This window comes from Coenobita brevimanus, chromosome 39 (assembly GCF_032717465.1).
Source record: "Coenobita brevimanus isolate Jiangsu-jjx chromosome 39, ASM3271746v2, whole genome shotgun sequence".
Taxonomy (NCBI): Eukaryota; Metazoa; Arthropoda; class Malacostraca; order Decapoda; family Coenobitidae; genus Coenobita; species Coenobita brevimanus.
Genome location: NC_136992.1, coordinates 27,915,931 through 27,936,512, shown reverse-complemented (window position 1 = coordinate 27,936,512; position 20,582 = coordinate 27,915,931). Strand labels below are relative to the sequence as shown.

Below are 20,582 nucleotides of genomic sequence, written 5' to 3'. Positions count from 1 at the left end.
AACTGCTGCCATTAAGTACCTGTATCATTAAACGTTAAGTCACACAGTATGAAGATCACAGATTATGCGATGCTGGATTTCTAAAAGTGCTATGATTCCACCTACTGTACTTACCAGTAGTTTACAAAGACCCAGCTAATTCTGTGCTAATGTCATGCCAAAGATAACGAAGACTATTTCTACTGACTTAGGTAGGTTATGAATATATTAGATCTTATCATAAAACTCTGGGAATAAGCCACATCTCACTCTTCATAAACAGACAAGAAACACATGTCATTAAGTACAAATGCATTTCAGATGTCATAAGAAAAGACAACTTAGCTCAAGTCAACTAAACTCTCTAATACTGAATTCAACCTGTTCATACATACAACTAATATACACATACTACACTTGAAAACTATTGACCAGTGACAAACAAAATCAGCACCAAGTTACAAAATGTGGAATTGTGAATCACACTTGCATTTCTACAGAAACAAGTGTGGAGGCAGATTGGTCATGAGTTCAAGGCAATCACTGACTGCCCAAAACTGGCAACAAGAAATATAACCACAATATTAGGAAATAGAAGGGACTCAGAAATTGCCCTGCAGTTTTCTTCAACTACATACTGCAACAAAAGTGTTCAGCAACTCTGTGATTAGAGTTGCCCTACACTGCAAGTTGCAGCCACTATACACACTGTTGCAAAAGGATGTGCATGTGACTTCATATGTGCACACACCATCATTACATGAAAACGTGGTGCACACCAACCCCTTCACTCTGGTGACATATACAGAATTTCATTGTTAAGTTGTATTTTTCATATTTTATCACTTCAACATGCTTGCGTGCGTCAGCCTTGATCACCTGATGGCAGCTTTCCACGCTGCTTGATCTCTGGGAGCACTCCAATTGACTTACTAACTTCAGATGATATTATTCAGCTAATGAGAGAATTAAAACCAAAAGGGTTAGATACAGCCCTCATTAACCTCTTCAATACAAAAGGGTTTTCCTAAAATTGAATAAAATCATCTGGAAATAACAAGAATAAACAAAACTAATACATCACCATAGCAAAGGGATTAATTAAGTTTACAATAACAGTATACACACTGACAATTACATCAGCCAGCAGTGCAACCGATCTAGTGACTCGAATAACAGGCAAGATGAGGTACACATCCACGTGCTTGTAAATATCACGGTGAAGTGTTCATTGTACAGGTGACAGCGGGCTTCAACAACCAGCTCTCACTAAAAGCTACATTTCTACCCTCAATGCTATCCTCTTCAAAATCCTGTTTCATTCATGCACACCGGGGCATAAAAATGTTCTGTTTTGATCCCTTGTCATTCTGCAGCATACTGACACAGTGCACAAAGGTCTTTCTACTGCTCTCTCCTCTCTCTTACACAAACTGTCATGGAACTTGGGGAAGATAGTGCTAAAATGCCAAGCTTACATCCTTTCTCCGAGGTGTTTACAGGTACTATAATAATCCTGGATTATATTATTATGAGAGAAATAATTCCTTCCATTTGACTTAAAAAATATCCATACTTATAAATATGGTGCAACTTTCACTGACCATACAAAAATGCATCACAGTGAACATCCATGTTGTACACAATTACTCCACAAACGCAGCATCGGCTCTTACTGCTTTCTGATACTCGTAAGGTACTGTGATTTCTACCCCATAATAATCTTTGGTGTTTTCTGATGACTGGGCAAATACTTAACATTATTATGGCAAGATTATTATTCATCTGACACTAACTGTCAACACATCTGCAGTAATTCTTCACTACACCAGCAGAGAGATATATGTTGTATTGTGTTTCCAGGGAATGTAATTTATCCTATAACCCCTTCAATCTGGTGACATCTTTTTCAGTTTATTCCTGCTATTTCTAAATGACCTTAGTCAACTTCAGGAAGGTCTCTTATATACAAAGAGTTCATGAAGGTTATCTCCAACTCCTCAAGTTTGAGAATTCTCTTCTAAGCTGAACAAAAATGTCTGGAACTAGCATGAATAAAACTTAACAGATGTCAGTGTCATTACAGATGGGATTGTGTCATTACATTTAACTTAGCATAATCCAGTACATGCAATCATAAAATCATCTTGGGGGGAAAGAAAATCACAGTTAAAACACATGTTGGAAAATGAATATGGCACAAAGAAATGTACAAAATATCACAATGACATCAGTTTGCTTAAGAGCCTTGTTTCATCAGTAATTACACTGTCAAGGCAGTCTCACACAATAATCTACACAAGCCATATTAAGTATGTGTGCTGCACATCTTCTGAACTGCAGGCGAGCTTATCCAGTGAGGTAATTCATATTAGAAGCTACTGCATGTGGCATAAGCAGCATGGCATCTGGTGTAAAGCTATCTCAGCGAATATCCTCCGCTGCAATTCAGAGACACAGAGGACACATTTAAATCAAGGTTTAAGTAGCTATTGGTGTGCGATGGCCTTCATGGTGTGTTGAATTGACACCCCCTACAAACACAATCATCACCCACACATCTGCCAGTGCAGTTGGTTTACCTGACCCTGTAATAAGATGAAAGAAGTTCCTCTACCTACCATCACAGCCAATACCCTCACAGTCTCCCGCTGCAATGATGTGCCAAATCTCAACTAATACCTTTCATGCTGGTTTGAGGTTGCAGCCATGGAAAGATTTATTAATACAATAATACCCCTTTATATCCTAGCTGGGTTGTTTTGTTAGTTAAAACAGATTTATGCATATCTACCCTGTTAGTTTTGTTAGTTAAAAAAGGATTTACACATCCATGTTATTAGTTTTGTTAGATAAAACAGATTTATGCCCATCAACTGCACAGGGTCATTAAGGCAGATAACCACTATAGGCTTAACAGTCTGAGGAGTTAGAGTTTCTGTGACCTGTAATTCCCCTTCGCCCTAGCTAAAGCTTGCAGGACAGTTCAGTAAAGGGAACTGAAAATATTGCCAAATAAAGACAAAATATTTGTGAACCAAAAGCAACCAGGTGTCTGGAGTATATAGTTTTGTGAACCTTAACCCTTGGACAGTTTATGTATACTGTACTGTTCAGGGTAAAATCAGGTGACTTGACTCAGTTGACAGATATCCAAACAGTCAAAGAGTGAAATACTAAAGGATTAAAAATATACTGACTCACTCTCTCTCAAATCTTGACAATATATTGTACATTATACTTTTAGGCTTACACCCTGTACTGGGGGGGCGCGGTAGCACAGTGGTAGCGCGCTGGACTTGTGATCGGGGGATTGCAAGTTCGAGCCTCGCCCGGGCTGCCGTGCCGGGAGGGGTAGCTCCCTCCTGTAACCCTAGCGGGGCTATATAGTCCAATACAGGGCTTAGTTCGGGGGAACTCCATTTCTCCCATTTTTTACACCCTGTACTGTAATTTCATTCATTCACAAAAAATTCTAATAGTTAAACAATTAATATGAACATCATAATCTGAGGTTATCTAATTTCTTATGTTAAAAACAAAAATAAAAAAATAAAAGATGAGTGGAAAGCCAGTGTTTGACAGCATTTTTTTTTTATGTCAAAAATGTTTGAACTATCAGTACAGTTAATGGCCATGAGTAATTAAATTAGGGGGCTGATTTGATTGGTAACCAAGGCAACTCATCCCTGTCTCAGTACTAAGGCTCACAGAATTTCCGGCAACCATGACTCAGCATTCAAGCTGTACAAGAAGCACAGTTGTTAATACGTTAAATTAAACAAATAAAGTAGGTTAATATAAAGGGGTATTACTGAACAAGAATACTGAATATGATTATGGAACAGCAGGATTCCTATTATCCACTGAAGACATTATCAACACCATCATCATTAACCAAGTGCAGTCCCCACTACTAGAGGAGGGTAGAAGGATTCACAAACAAGGTATGGAAAATGACTGTACAAAGACAACCATCTTAAATTTTCTGGATATTTAATGACTATGTTTGACTGTCTTTAGAACCTCTTTTCATGGCCTGTTAAACAAGAAAATTTGTAATATCAGATATTCCTTACTAATTTTGCAGATACTTTATTCGCACTTCTTTCATCAGGAAGCCAATAACAAATTAACTACTACTACTATTGAGGCCCAGTACAAAATTCATCAGGTATCAGAAATGACTGGGGTTTGTGCTCATAACCACTCCACCACCAGCTCTTTGCCTACGTATCTCCAAGAGGTTACTGTGAGAATTGCCTGTGGATCCAAAACATGAAAATCCAATCAAAATAAATATGTACACAATACTAAATAAAAATTTTCAAGTACAGTATAAATTTAATCTTACAGTGACAAATCTTCTGGATAATGTGATTCCTACTGTCCAAAGGAATGTGGGGCAATGAGAATATGATGCATGATAAAAAAATAAGAATTTTGGATGATGAAATTAAAGTACATTACAATAAACTAGTATATTTCACTGAAGGTATGATGCTATTTATGCTGAAATTATGTATATATTACTGTACAGTATTTTCAAAAGAGCATATGACTGGCAAAAACGTACTCGTATAAGGCTGAACGAGTGTAAAATATGGAAGAAGACCAAAATAGTTAAGAGCCTCAGGAAATTACAAGAATATGTCATGATACAAGTAACAACTGTAAAGAAAAGAAAAAGATGATGTGATGAGAGAAATGAGTGTTACAGACTTGATGAGGCACCCAGTCCTGTTCATCAAACAAGGTCTCCTACTTAATACCAGCATCTTCACTTAGACTACATATGGCAAGATGCAGCACACAACTGTATCCGCACTGAGCATGCATGTCCAGCATAAACTACACTGCTTTCCACTACTGTGCATATTTCTTACACATACAGAGTGCATGTACAGTTGGCCATGTCTGAACCTGGGACAGCATCAGTGTGAAGCACAGGTATGACATGTGGTACACTTGGCAACTTCATATGTCTGCTGTGGCAGTAACAACATATGAATGGGGATGCAAAGAATTTTTTAAATGGCCATGCAATTGTGCCAAATAAACATCAGTCAGAAAGTTTACCCAGACCTCTGTTACATACTAGCACTGTCTCAGCTTCAAATGTTGTGCATTGTACAGTTGTCAGCCATGGTATCTGTTCACCCTCTACCCTCATTCCACAATGATAGGAAATCACGGCCAGAGTTTTGCACCGAACAATGCTCTGTTGTTGGTGGGTCAAAGTTTTTCTAGATTGCATGAGCATAGCAGTGCCATCAAAAACTGTTTCTTGTGCAGTCTGGCAGGCTCAGACTACCAACATAACTATAAAATAATGTACTTTTCATTATATTATTTATCCCTTCAAACAATTTTCTTCTGCTCTGCAGAGACATTTCAAAATACAGTGATTAGATATAGTCTTTATAAACCGAATCACTGCTCAAGGTCCTTCCCAAGTTTAATCAAGTCATCTGGAGGAGCAGGAATATATTGTAAAAAAAAGTGTCACAGTACTAAAGGAGTTAACATTGGAAAACAGGTCTTATGTTTGGTGTGAAATCTTGGAAATGGCCTTCCTCTACCCAGAGGTACAATGTAGTAATAAAAGGTGAGCAGACACTATGGCTCACAAGTATACATATGCAACAGATTGGCAGCACTATTATCCCCTGATATGCACATGTACACACAAACAATGTGTATGTACAGAGCTAAAAGCTAATGTACCGTGATGTGGATGACTGATTACATACAACAGAAATATATGTACCTTTCCAATCAATACAGCATGAGGGAGACATGGAGAGAGAAGAGAAAGCAATAATGTTAAAATCCCATCACTTTTCATCTACTGCTTGTTTTCTCTCTTACACCTCACTGCAATCTTGTATTTTCTTTCACATTAAGAATAAGCTTACCATCATTTCACTAACCACTACCTGATACACTCTTCAATACTCTTCATCTAATTATTCACTAAATTTTCTGCTGTTGTTAATGTACCAGCTGCTCTCATCTCACATCTTTCTCTCCCTAGTTCTCAGTTCTCTCTCCACCATTTCTCTTCCTCCCTCTCGTCAACTCCCACCAGCCCCCTCTCACGTTTGGTGCTCACTCTCTAGATCATCCTCCAGTGAGTCGTCCTCAAAGACCTCCAGTGAGCTGGTGGACGCTGGCTTCCGTCGTTTGTAAACATCTCTGAGGCGGCTCCAGTGGCGGTAATTGGTTCGCACACTGCTATAGGGTTCCTCAGCTTCAGGGAACAGTTTGGCCAAGATCCTAGAAGAGTGGTATACAGTATATAAGTCGTTTCATTTCGTTTTTGTTTTCGTTTAGTTTTTAAAGGCTCCAACATGCTTGCATGTGTCGTCCTTGTCACCTAATGGCGGCTCTCCACGCTGCACGATCCATTGCAGCCTCCCTGTTCAGTCCCTTAACCCTAAGGTCACACTTATTGACTTCGTCCCATGTCTTTCTCGGTCTACCCCTCATAACCCCACCCCCAATATTAACACTTCTCACCTTCCTCACCCAAGTATCATCCCACATCCTCTCCACATGTCCAAACCACCTCAATCTACCTCTCCTCATCACAACACCAATACACTCCAGTCCCATCCTACCTCTCAACTCTTCCATTGTAAACCCAGCCCCTCCAGGCCTAAGTGGGACTAACAACTGTCAGCACAATCAACCTTGTTTACCTGATGGCTGCTTTCTTACGAGCAGTCTCCCACAGCATCCTGGTCAAGCTCCCAAACCCTGAGGTCCCTTCAAGAGTAACACATAAATTCACTTATCATTCCAGTCTTCAAGATTCTTGGTTTAACCTCACAGACAATTTTTTTTTTTTTTTTTTTTTTTTTTTAATACTTCAAAATGGGATTGATTACAATCTATCCGACTTCCATCAACACTTAAGTTAAAAAGGGGGTGCAATTATATGCATCTTGATACACACTAACAGTTACTTCATTAATTCATTTCCTCTGGTGTTGGAGACGGATGTCTTCATGTGGTGGCACCGACATAATTAGGCAGCTCCACCGCCTGGCTGTACAAACATCCCTCAGTAACTTCCTTGTCCCCTGAATGGAGGATGGTGGACTGCAGGAGGAGGGCAACATTAGCCTGCAGTCCACTGGGTTCATGTTCAGATGAGCTACCATACTACAACTGTCCTTCTCCAACTCTTTTGCTTCCTTGACTTCCATACAGTATCTCACTTTCTAACACATTCACTTACATATCCAGCCAACCTTGTTTTTTTTTTTTTTTTAATAATGTGGAAGCATCTCTGGAAGCTGCCAGATCAGTTGGTCAATCCCTAAGGATTTTCACTCACAAAGTGATATGGCATTTCACTTTAGCTCCCTCAGGATTTTCACATGCATGGTGAGTCACTCTAGCAATGTCCCACATGATGCCCCAGCAGCCTATTATTTCTGCACTCATAATTCAGCTTAGGAGATTCCTCAGACCAAAGAGTTTAAGAAAACACTAATTTCTAGGACTAAGTGATGCCAATATCAACCTTGGTATTGTAAATGTTTAGAGTTTGAAATTTCTTTAATTTTACTGAAGTTTTTGTACATGTTTGTAGTCCTACACAATGTTCTTAAATTCTATGGATTACACATTTTGAGGAGTGAATTACAGCATACAGCACTGGAATGATGCCTATATAATGCTCCAGTCACAGTTAAATGGAGGCTAATGACAGAGACAAAGCTAAATTCATATTGTGCACCATGCCAAAACATGTACAGTATGTGACTTTGTAGCAAACTTTTTTTAAACTTGTAGTAAAATATCATCCTCATCATCATTCTACTCTTAATTTCCATTAATAAAAATGGAGTGAGTAGGATTTTTAAAAATGATCAACAAAGTGCCCCATGAAATGGACTACACAGCCATTCATATATTGTACAGGGTGTCTCCTGAGAAACATAATGCTGTATATATTTATGCTTCGTTCACATAACCTATTTTCATGTGGAACCTCATCCCATTACTGTTGGTCTGCTTCTTGACACTCTTCTTTCCACAGAGTAACAACCTCTCACTTAATTAACAATGCAGAGCAGAGTTGTCTGTCACCCTAACCCTCTGAATTCTACATAAATAAAACTGAAGATACCAAGAACTCACTCATATACAGGGATGGCTACATCATCAAGAAATTGTAATTGTAGTTCCGGGATGAAAGCCTTTTCCCGGTCCATCATCTCAAGTGGCATGTTACCCATGGCCTTCTCCAGGTCACCCTGAGTGAAGAACTCCTTGTAGATCAGCTCTGCCACATGCTTTGAAGAGTGCCAGTCCTGGAAATGGAGAAGGAAAATATATCAATTGTAACAGTGCATATTTTTTGTGGTTCACAACTCATACTATATCATTATTTTTTCCAGACTGCCACATCCCCACCCTCCCCCCTAAAAAATGCATTTTGTTAATACAGACAGCCAGTACAGTACGCAAGCAAACTTACTGAAAGAAAAAAAACAATGCATGTTCACAAGTACTTTCTTGTAGCTATGAATCTAAGCCTAATAATGAAGAATTCTTTGTAGACAGAAATAAATATTGGAACTCCTTTTACTAACTGCAAGCAGATCTGCCTGATATACTGCTGGAGGACTGTCTAATATGGAGTGTTTACTGGTACTGTATAAGGGATAAGAGAGCTGAATAATATATGGGTTACAGAGTAAGAGAGGTATTAGGACTGGTTATGAAAGTGAAATATAAAAGAAAAAATTTATCAAACTGTAGCTGGATGTCATAAGCTGGGAGGAGGTGGCCACGAACAAGTTGCCTTATGTCATCCTATCCTTCAACATTAGAATGGCCGTCTCCGTCCCACACCACTCTTTCGCATACAGTACCTCTCCACCCTGTCCTTTCACCCCGTCACTGGCTTCCCTCTCTCCTTCTATCTTACTCACATACTCTTAGTCTATATCTCACTCTCTAAATCACTGCAGGGCAATTCTCTAAGCATTTTCCAGCACATCCATATCAACACTACAATGCTTCCAAACTTCCTGGATATTTTTCTGTCATGATCACCTAGAAAAACTATTGGAAGGGAATATGGCATCAGTGAGAGAGCTCAGAACTGTTACTCTGAGACAGGTATAAAAACAACTCTGAATAACATTTACAAACCACTATACTGTACAGTATATAAAAGCATACTGGTACTGCTCTAATGATTCTGATTATATGGACTGACCTTAGTCTGGTCAGAAAGGTCTGCAGCAGTCATTAGGAGGCAGATGAGGAGCTGGTGGTGGCGAGGGTTGCCAGCGTCATATCCACTAGCTGCTATTTCTCTCAGCTCTGACACTATTCTTAGGTGATGCGCCAGGTCTGTTGCTGCAAAGATGGATGGTGCTTCGAGGTTAAACAATCAGCTGCACACAAACAGGCGGCTAAGCATGATAATTATTATATTGTTTATAAAGGCTCCACCATGCTTGCATGTGTCGGCCTTGGTCACCCAATGGTGGCTCTCCACTTGACCTGATCTCTGGCAGCCTCCCTATTCAGTCCCTTAACCCTGAGGTCACACTCTGTGACCTTGTCCCAGGTCTTTTTCAGTCTGCCTCTCGCAACCCTACCTCCAAAGTTCATATTTCTCACCTTTCCCACCCAACTGTCATCGTCCATCCTCTCAACTTGCCCAAACCATCTCAATCTAACCCTTCTCAGTACAACAGTAATACTGTACATTCAAATTCCATCCTTCCTTTCAACTCTTCAACTGCAATCCTGACCCCCCTCCCCAGGCCTGACATTCAAGGATGCACTATAAATCCATCTAATCATTTTCATTTCTATATGTTTGTCTACAAATATCCTCCTTCACTGCCAAGTTCCAATACCGTTCAGCATTACTCTCCTAATACGTTACATGCTTCATACAAGGACACTTTAGCAAGGAGTGAGAGCCATCCCAAAGTCAGGAGGGGCAACAACTCCAACTCCCCAAACTTCTTTCGGCCACTCTTTACCACTGTTGCTGAGCAAGCTCAGACCCACCACTCATGTCCCCCATATAACAATTAAAATCCCTCCACACACTCAAGAGACTGTCCAGCAAGATTAAACCCTTCTTGCCTCTCTGGTTCTGTGTGCTCTCCTTTATATACTACACACTCAAAATCAGCACTAATTTGCAGGTCTACCTCTAACACAATACCACTACCGTACTTCTCTTATGCACACAATCATCACAAACACTGCACAAAAGAAGTTACTTACCAAACCTTTGTAGCAGAATGTACACAGTCACAATCCTTCTGGCCTAAGAGTACTACCGTCTGCCCTGGATATCATCATTTTCGTTTTTTTTTTCACATTTGCAACAAAATTATAACACAAAAATATATTCCTCATCAGCCCCTTTTCCACTGCTCTCACTCTGGGCTTTTCAGACACATGCCATACCAATGTCTCAAATCCATATTTACAGTAAATGTGGGTACAAACCAGTGACGTGGAACCAAACCTGAACTTGGAAACACTGAAACTGGCAAATTTCATTGGAATGAACTCAGCACCAAGACTAATGAGATATCTACAAGTTTCCAGTTCCAGTGGAGTTTTATGATGTTGCATCAACAGCAAATCCTCAGTAAGTGATAAATAATTCCCCCCCAAAATTTTGCCCTCTCTTTCAAGTTTTGTCTGGATCAGAGATTAGCTCATCTCGCTCACCAAATACTGCAGCTCCACCTCACCCACCAACATATCCCCTCCACCAACACATCCCCTCCACCAACACATCCCCTCCACCAACATATCCCCTCCATCAACTCAAGAACATGCCCTATTCACCCCACTCACCCAGAATAATATCCCGCATGAGGTCAAGGAAGTTGGTGTACTCCTGTCTTGTAAGGTTTTCAAGGAAGTTGCAGTCATCAGTGTTAAGGATGCACATGGCCTGGGCAAGGTGGTGACGCTCCATTACAGACCCCTCAGATGAGTACAAGGATGCCAGCACTGAGTTACTTGCCACCTGAAGGGAGCACAGTGAGTTAGACATAGTCACAATTATCATAAATACACATACTACTATCACCTGCCAGCACAAGGCAAGAATCATCATCTTTAATAGAATATTGTAAAACTTGCATTAATACCTGCATATCATGTTCTTGGGGAAGACTGAGACTTAGCAAAAGCTGACTGTCAACCTTAATGACCTTTATGTAGTCCATCCATCCATCCATCATCCAATCCTACGTTGCCCCATGAGGATTGTAGGAGCCCGGGACTAGGTAAGTTGGTCCTAACATTTTAGATGAGAGTGACCAGCCTCACTCACCCCTGAGTGGCATTACAACAGGCATAAACCTAAGCTTTCTGAGACAGCCCTAACATGTATTCAATTTGGGTGGTGGGTGTCACTACCAAAGTAGTGCCATGTATGGTTGTGTGGCACGTACATGAACTGTTGGGCCTTATGGAATAAACTATGAAGTTTATCCCCAGAAATGGAAACACACATGCAAAAAAAAAAATCCAGATCACCAATTATAATAATAATAATTATCATTATAACTAGATCTTTAGTGGAAGAGTTTCTAGAGAAGGGAAAGAAGTTGTATGCAGCTTTCGTGGAATTGGAGAAAGCATATGGCAGGGTGGACAGGCAAGGATTGAGGAGAGTATTAAGAATATATGGAGTAGATGGGAAGTTGTTGAATGCTGTGAAGAGTATGTCTGATGGTGCTAAGGCTGCAGTGTGTGTGGATGGTGAACTGATTGAATTTTTCTCTTTGAAGGTTGGGTTGAAACAGGGATGTGTCATGTCTCCATGGTTGTTCAATCTGTACATGGATGAGGTAATAAAAGAGGTACAAGGGAGGGCAGTGGATGTTGGAGTGGCCCTGGTGAGAGAGGGTAGTGTTTGGAAACTCCCTGTACTGTTGTTTGCAGATGATACTGTGTTGTTGAGTGAAAACGAAGGAGAGCTGCAAGGCTTGGTGGATGAGTTTGGGAGAGTGTGTAAGAAATAGAATCTAAAGGTGACTGCAGGGAAGAGTAAAATGATGGTCTTTGAGAGAGGTGAAGTCAGTGAATGCACAGTGAGGTTGGATGGTGAGGAATTGGAAAATGTGAGTACGTTTAAGTATTTGGGTAGTGTGATGAGTAAGGATGGAGGTTTGGAGGGTGAAGTGCTTGAAAGGGTACAGCAGGGACGAAAAGTTACTGGTTCCTTGAAAGCAGTGATAAGAAACAGGGAAGTGAGCATGGAAGTGAAAAAGTTACTACATGACAGTATTGTGATACCAACTCTAACATATGGAAGTGAAGCTTGGATGTTGTTGGAAGGACGCAAGTCAATAGTGAGAGCAGTGGAAATGAGTTATTTAAGAGGAGTCTGTGGAATCACATGGAGAGACCGGCTGACAAATAAGGATATAAAGGACTGTTGTGGTGTGGATGTGGATGTTATGGGAAGTGTTAGGAGGAATACACTGAGGTGGTTTGGCCATGTGGAGAGATGGAGGGTGAGAGACTGACGAGGAGAGTGTGAGTGAGTGAAGTGGCGCGGGCCAGAGGGAGGGGGAAGCCACGGATGAGATGGAGGGATGGAGTGGAGAGGTATATGAGAGAGAAGGGTGTTAGTTGGGAGTTGGGGCAGTGAAGTGGCAGGGGACAGGGCGACGTGGAGGTGATTTGTTTGTGGCCACCCCATATGGGATTGAGGCATCTGGCAATAGAGAGATAGATAGATTACTAGACAACATGCCTGACACTCATTGTCATCATCATCGTCATTATTATCATCATTTTCAACCTAACCCTAACAATCACGTCAGTAAACATTACAGAGCCCTAGTGAGGGTGGCCTGCAATAATATTCTTGAATCGACGCTTTTCTTACGATGATAAACAGTACAGGCATTTTATATTCTAGTTTCTGCCATACATGTAGATTCTCCTCACAGCAAAAAAAGATGAGAAATAACTCATCTTCCACAATAAGCGGGATGGAATGGATACACACTAAGTAGCTCTGTTATTACAATCTGGAGTGCAAAGGAGACGGCAAGCCCTCAGTTTTATTTGAGTCTCTTGATACCATACCACTGCATTCTGTCACCTGGAACAGAAGTCTCCTAAGCCCACAAGAACGTGGGGTTACGTCACTCAAACCTTTCCTTCAAATTAAACTGGTGCAGAAATTAATCTTCTTGTTGATTATTTCACGTAGCTCAGTGGCAGAAAAACAATGCTACATCTTTACATGCTTTCTATAGCACTTCTTCATGAAAAGCATTAGCGTTGCCCAGAAGCACAAAAACTGCTAAAGCTCTACATACTACCATAGTACTTCCGCGTGACTAGCATTTCTGTGTTGTTAAGGTACTGTAATAAATGAACAGGTAGGTGGAGAAATGGTAGTTTTAGGTCAAGTTAAAGTGAAGAGAGTGTAACAGCCAGACCCCCACGTGGAGGGAGTTAGTGTGGCCCATGTCCTCGCCCACACACCACCAGCAACTAACCCAGCATCGGAAAGAGGGGTCAAAGGTCATTTCTACAGTGTCTGCTTTTTGCTAACCCCTTCAATCCACTTATTTTCTTTATTTTTCCTGTAGATTTGTAACCACTTTCATCTCAGCAGAGGTCAAGTGTAGTCAGATTGGAGGGCGGATTGAACCATTAACCAAAAAAAACAATTCCTATCTCAAAACCATTCTCATCAAATTTTCTGCCATCACGACTTAATATTCATGCTGTTGGTGTGGCCCAATTCCATCAGATGAAAGCGACCTGACTACAGCTCCTGACGTTTTTATTCAACCCCAGCAAGCCCCCTCACCCACAGTCAAAGGGCTAAAGATGGCAATATTTATCCCTCCCGGTTCCAAAAGTCTGGGAAATTTTATCTATCCATATATCTATAGCCAGATCCCATAAGCCCGCAAAGGGCGAGCGTCTGTCTTTGAGTTAGTTGTTTTACAGGGAGGGGCACTAACCCTCCGCCAACCCACTTGTCGACACGTAAGGGACATGTATGGGTTAGTGATATGGTTACCACCCATCGTTGTAAATGGTTTCCTGGCTTACAGGAAACCATTAGGCTTGTCACTCAATGTAAAGCCACCTGAAATGGAAAGAAGAGTACTGTAATAAAAAAACACAGGAAAAATGGGAGAAACAGGGAGAGAGGAGGGTAGGCACAGACAATGAATGATAAAGATGAAGGAAGAAGCAAGCATCATAACATCAAGTGAGTGGATGATGGTCGCTATCACCAATCACCTAGAATAAACTGCCACTGAGGATAAATCGCCACCTAACATAAACCGTCATCCAAACCGCACCAATACACCCCTAAGAGTCACCCGAAACAAATCGTCAGCCAGAATAAACCACTTAACATTAACGGTCACCCAAACGGCACCAATATAACCCCTAAGACTCACCCGGAACAAACTGTCAGCTAGAATAAACCACCTAACATAAACCGTCACCCAAACAGCACCAATATACCCCTAAGAGTCACGCGAAACAAATCGTCTGCTAGAATAAACCACCTAACATAAACCGTCACCCACCTGGAATGAATTAGTGGTGCCTCTATGATCTAGGTCGTGACACATAGATGATACGAGGAGTGCCAGTGCCTCGAGGCGGGTGAGTGCCCCTCGGTCTGTCAGGCGCAGGTTGTGGATGAGGAGGAAGGCGAAGTGGGTGACGGAGAAGGCGTGGAGCCAGTTGTGGTACGGTGGATCCCTGTACCCCTTCCGTACCATCAGTGTGAACCTGAAGTGCAGGAAAGGCGGATGAATACGGTGGATGAATGCATGAAGGAGGCGAGGAGAGGATGCACAAAAGAGTGGAGAAGTGAATTAATACACTGGGAGAATGAATGAAGGAAAGGCAAAGAGCGGACAGAGAAAAGTGGTGAAAAGAACAGATTGGAGCAAAAGTGGATTAATAAAGTGGATGAATGAATGATGGAAAGACAAGGAGAGGACAGAGAAAAGAAGAGTGGTGGAGAAGTGGATGACCGTGAGTGAAGTGGATTAATAGGGTGGATGAATGAATGATAGGCATGGAGAGGATAGCGATAGATACGAATAGAGTGGAGGCAAGAAGAAGATACAGAAGAGAAAAGAAGAGTGGAGGGGAAGTGGATTAACACAGAGGATGAAAGAGTGAAGGGCAGGCAAGGAGAAGGCCGAGAAAAGAAAACTGTCGAGAATATGAAGAAAGACGAGGATAGGCAGAGACAAACACACGATTCTGATCACTGACCCTCCTCATTACAAGCCACCGAAATCACTAAAATGTTGAATGTCTGGGTGTTTTACAAGCCAATTACGTGGCCGTTCAGTAGTCATTCATACATCATTTGCTGTGTTTAGGGCCATCTGCAGCCTATATCCGCCTCTGGTACCCTATGTCCTCTATATCAGTTTTTATCCTATGTCAGTTTTGGTTGAACTGTTTAAGGCTGAAGGAAAACTATGTCATTTTCACCTACAAAGCATACAAGTCACACACACACACACACACACACACACACACACACACACACACACACACACAGTACCACACCAAAGACTTTTATGGAAGCTGTACCATCAAGGAGGAATTCGAGGCAAACTGTTTTGTTGGATGCAAGACTTTCTCATAAAAAGAGAAATGAGGACAGTACTAAGAGGAAACTACTCATCATGGAAAGAAGTGACTAGTGGAGTACCACAGGGTTCGGTGCTGGCACCAATCATGTTTCTAGTGTACATAAATGATATAAACAGTAACACTGGAAATGAGAGCTATCTGAATATGTTTGCAGATGATGCAAAAATACAAAGGAGAATTACTAGCACAGACTCTTGTAGGGAGCTACAAGAAGAATTAAATAAACTTCATGAATGGAGTAGTACATGGCAAATGGAATTCAATGTGGACAAGTGTCATGTAATCAAGTTTGGTAAAAGTGGAAAAAGACCTGATTGGGATTATAAGTTAGGAAATAAAACCCTATACACATCAGAAAGAGAGAAAGACCTAGGTGTGATTATCAATAACAGACTATCTCCGGCTGACCACATCAGCGAGAAGGTACGGAACATGTATACACTGCTTGCAAATATGAGAATAGCATTCACATACATAAATGAAGACATGCTAAGAAGGATAATAACATCATTCATTAGACCAACCCTGGAATATGCATCAATAGTCTGGAGTCCACATCTCAAAAAGCATATAGACAAGATTGAAAAAGTTCAAAGGGCCGCTACAAGATGGATACCAAGCTTAAGGGACCTAAGCTACGAAGAAAGACTAAATAAACTGAATCTACCAACACTACAGGAGAGAAGGAAAAGAGGTGACATGATAATGCTATATAAGTGCATATCAGGAAAGGAGAAAATAGACATAAATGATTACTTAACATATGGAGAAGCATCAGCAAGAGGACACTGCAAAAAACTGCATAAGAAGAGAGGTGATAAAGACGTAAGGAAATTCAGTTTCCCAAACAGAGCAATTGATCAATGGAATGCACTACCGAATGAAATAGTGTGTGCCAAAACAATTCACAAATTTAAGGATATGTACGATAAATATGGTCTAAGACACGGGACAATACGAGCTTGACTCATTCCTGTAAAGATACAATTAGGTAAGAACAATTAGGTAAGAACACGAGAGAGAGAGAGAGAGAGAGAGAGAGAGAGAGAGAGAGAGAGAGAGAGAGAGAGAGAGAGGTGGAAGACTGACGATGTTTTAGGGAGAACGCAAGGCAAGGGGGAGGGAAACAGGAATATCTTCACCAGGAGAGGTCACTGGGGCGGGGGGGGGGGCGACACGGGGTCAGGTCACTCACTTCAGGCTTGCTAGGTCATCCCCTCCCCCTTCCAGGTCATCCATGTTTTTGGTATTCTCTAGTATTTCCGTAAATCAAGTGTGTATTGCTGTGTAGTGTGTATTGCTGTGTAGTGTGTATTGCTGTGTACAGTGTGTAAACTTGTTCTAGGATAACATTTCTTGGGAGCAGTTTTTGGGAGCAGTTTTCTTGGGAGCAGTTGTTGGAAGCAGGGTGCCATACGAAGGGACGAGGGGGGGGATGACCTCGAGGGCACGAAATGATTACTGACCCTGTCTCTCTCCCTCCCCCCCTCCCTCAGTGACCTCTCGTGCAATTATTCCTGTTTCCCTTCCCCTTTCCTCGCTCCCTCAGCAAAATATCGCCTCTCTCTCTCACTCTCTCTCTCTCTGTCTTATTCACAATATTTCTTTTTTTCAATCTTTCCCGCCCACATCCAGCCTTTCCCTCATTCTCTTTTCCTCTCCATCTCCTTCTGTCTCTCACCTCCCTCATTCCAGTTTCCTCTCCCAATTCTTCTTCCCCCTCCCCCCTCCCCGGCTCTGATAACAAGGTCAATGAGGAGGGGAGGGGAGGGGAGGGGGAGGGGGGATCCCAAGGGGGTGCTCTTCCCACTTCCAATGACTCAACCTGACCCCTACCCCCTCTCACCTTTCTCTCTCTCTCTCTCTCTCTGACTGTCCTTCTCATGATCAAATATTTCTCCTCCATTCCTATCAGTTTATCTATCTGCCTATCTATCTATCTATCCATCTGCCTATCTGTCTATCCATCTGCCTACCTATCTCCCTATCTATCTACTGTATTTATCTCTATCAATATCTGTCTGCCTATCTATCTATCAACCTATCTATCTGCCTATTTATCTATCTACCTACCTATCTATCTATCTATCTGCCTGCCTATCTATCTATCTATCTATCTATCTATCCATCTGCTTATATCTCTCTCTCCCTATTTATCTATCTATATCTATCCATCTGTCTATCTATCTCCCTCCTTATTTATCTATCTATCCATCTGTCTATCTATCTCCCTCCCTATTTATCTATCTCTATCTATCCATCTGTCTATCTATATCTACGCCTATCTATCTATCTATCTATCTATCTCCCTCCCTATCTATTTCTATCTATCCATCTGCTAATCTAACTATCTCTATCTATGCCTGTCTACCTGCCTACCTATCTATCTATCTATCTATCTATCTATCTTTACCCATTAAACACTTTGAAAGGTCTAGATAAAAAAATATATATATTCTTGTCCTTATGATGTAATTAATGTACAGCATATAATCTCAAATGTAGAGGTGACAAAAATACAAACAAACTCCAAGGTGACAGGCGTTTGGGAGGAAGAGAGAGAGAAGGAAAGAAAAAAAGGAAGAATGGAAGAAGAAAGGAAGGAAGGAAGGAAGGAAGGATGGATGGATGGATAAATGGACGGATGGATGAAGGGAGGGGAGGATGGATGGATGGATGGATGGATGGATGGATGGAGGGAGGGAGGGAGGGAGGGAGGGAGGGAAGGAGGGAGGGAGGGAAGGAGGGAGGGAAGGAAAAAGAAAGAACGAAGGAACGGAAAGAATGAAAAAAAGGAAGGAAGGAAGGAAGAAAAGAAAGACAGAAACAAACAAACAACGAAGGAAAGAAAGGAAGGAGAAAGAATGGAAGCAAGGAGAAAGAAGGGAGGAGGGAAGGAAGAAGAAAAAAAGCAAGGAAGGGAAGATGGAAGAATGGAAGGAGGGAGAGAAAGAAGGGATGAAAGAAAGGAAATAAAAGAAGGAACGGAAAACGACGCAGAGAAAGGAAGGAAGGACGGAAGGACGGAAGGAAGGAAGGAAGGACGGAGGGAAGGAAGGAAGGAAGGAGGGAAGGAAGGAAGGAAGGAAGGAAGGAAGGAAAATACGAAAAACAAGAATAACAAAAACGAAGACAACAATATTTACAGTGATAAAAAGGGTCACTGTCTGGGGGTGCTTTTATCCTGGGCTGATAAGAGATAAGGGAAGGTGTATTGAAAGGGGTGGCGATATTAGGTCACGTAATTGGCAGGTCATTCTGGGTCAATTGGCGTAGATGAGGTCAAACTGGGTCTTATTGGCTCCTATGGGTTACTGGGGCGGTGTGTGTGTGTGTGTGTGTGTGTGTGTGTGTGTGTGTGTGTGTGAGAGAGAGAGAGAGAGAGAGACACACACACACACACACACACACACACACACACACACACACACACACACACAAGGAAGGGAACAAGAAACAAGAATAAAAACAATTCCAAACCAACAGGAAAACAAGAGACAGGAAGAAATATCGAAGAATGAAGAAGGAAAAACACGAAGAGAAGACATTACAGAGGCAGTTCCGGGAAATTAAGGAAATGAGGAAAGAAAATGAGGAAAATGAAAAAAAAATAAATCAAAAACTGCCATAACTCACGACAGATCCCGAAGACGAGGACGTATGGAAGTATTAGGAGAGAGATTTTGTGTGGTGTGGTTGGTGTGGGAGGATGATTTTGTGTGGTGTGGTTGGTGTGGGAGGATGATTTTGTGTGGTGTGTTGTGGTAGGGTGATTTTGTGTGGTGTGGTGTGGAAGGGTGATTTTGTGTGGTGTGGTGTGGTGTGGGAGGGTGATTTTGTGTGGTGTGGTATGGGAGGGTGAGATTGTGTGGTGTGATGTGGTGTGGGAGGGTGATTTTGTGTGGTGTGGTGTGGTGTGGAAGGGTGATTTTGTGTGGTGTGGTGTGGTGTGGTGTGTGGAAGGATGATTTTGTGTGGTGTGGTGTGGGAGCGTGATTTTGTGTGGTGTGTGGGAGGGTGATTTTGTGTGGTGTGGTGTGGTGTGGTGTGGGAGGGTGATTTTGTGTGGTGTGGTGTGGTGTGGTGTGTGGGAGGGTGATTTTGTGTGGTGTGTGGGAGGGTGATTTTGTGTGGTGTGTGGGAGGGTGATTTTGTGTGGTGTGTGGGAGGGTGATTTTGTGTGGTGTGGTGTGGTGTGGTGTGGGAGGGTGATTTTGTGTGGTGTGTGGGAGGGTGATTTTGTGTGGTGTATTGTGTTGTGGTGTGGGACGGTGTTATGGTGTGGTGTGTGATGTGGTGTGGTGCGGTGTAGTGTGGGAGGCTGATTTGGTGTGGTGTGGAAGGGTGATTTTGTGAAGTGTAGTGTGGTGAGGTGTAGTGTGGCGTGGTGTGGTGTGGAAGGGTGATTTTGTGAGGTGTAGTGTGGTGTGGTGTGGTGTGGTGTGGTGTGGTGTGGTGTGGTGTGGTGCGGTGCGGTGCGGTGTGGCGTTGGAGGGCGATTTTGTGTGGTGTGGTGTGGGAGTGTGATTTTGTGTGGTGTGATGTGGGAGTGTGATTTTGTGTGGTGTGGGACGGTGTTTTGGTGTGGTGTGTTGTGCTGTGGTGTGGGACGGTGTTTTGGTGTGGTGTGGTGTGCTGTGGTGTGGGACGGTGTTTTGGTGTGGTGCGGTGTGGTGTGGTGTGGTGTGGTGTGGTGTGGTGTGGTGTGCTGTGGTGTGGGACGGTGTTTTGGTGTGGTGCGGTGTGGTGTGGTATGCTGTGGTGTGGGACGGTGTTTTGGTGTGGTGTGGTGTGGTGTGGTGTGGTGTGGTGTGGTGTGCTGTGGTGTGGTTTTACTGAAGTCGCCAATACTTAAGGAGAAGGAGCGCCCTGAGTCCGATAATCATTAGTGCGGGACAGACGGAAAATAAATCAAAGAAAGACAA

The 20,582-nt window shown here is 42.2% G+C and overlaps 1 protein-coding gene across 1 annotated transcript in view; it reads right to left on the bottom strand.

Moving 5' to 3' along the window:
* Window positions 1-2,403: 2,403 nt before the first annotated feature.
* Window positions 2,404-20,582, bottom strand: part of LOC145396833 (cGMP-dependent 3',5'-cyclic phosphodiesterase-like) — a 74,610-nt gene continuing 56,431 nt past the window's right edge. The window contains exons 13-18 of the mRNA XM_080270117.1: window positions 14,565-14,772; window positions 10,837-11,011; window positions 9,221-9,363; window positions 8,134-8,306; window positions 6,095-6,258; window positions 2,404-2,420 (exon numbers count right to left, since the gene is read on the bottom strand). Coding sequence (XP_080126243.1) covers window positions 2,404-2,420; window positions 6,095-6,258; window positions 8,134-8,306; window positions 9,221-9,363; window positions 10,837-11,011; window positions 14,565-14,772 — 880 coding nt within the window. The remainder of the gene's footprint in view (window positions 2,421-6,094; window positions 6,259-8,133; window positions 8,307-9,220; window positions 9,364-10,836; window positions 11,012-14,564; window positions 14,773-20,582) is intronic.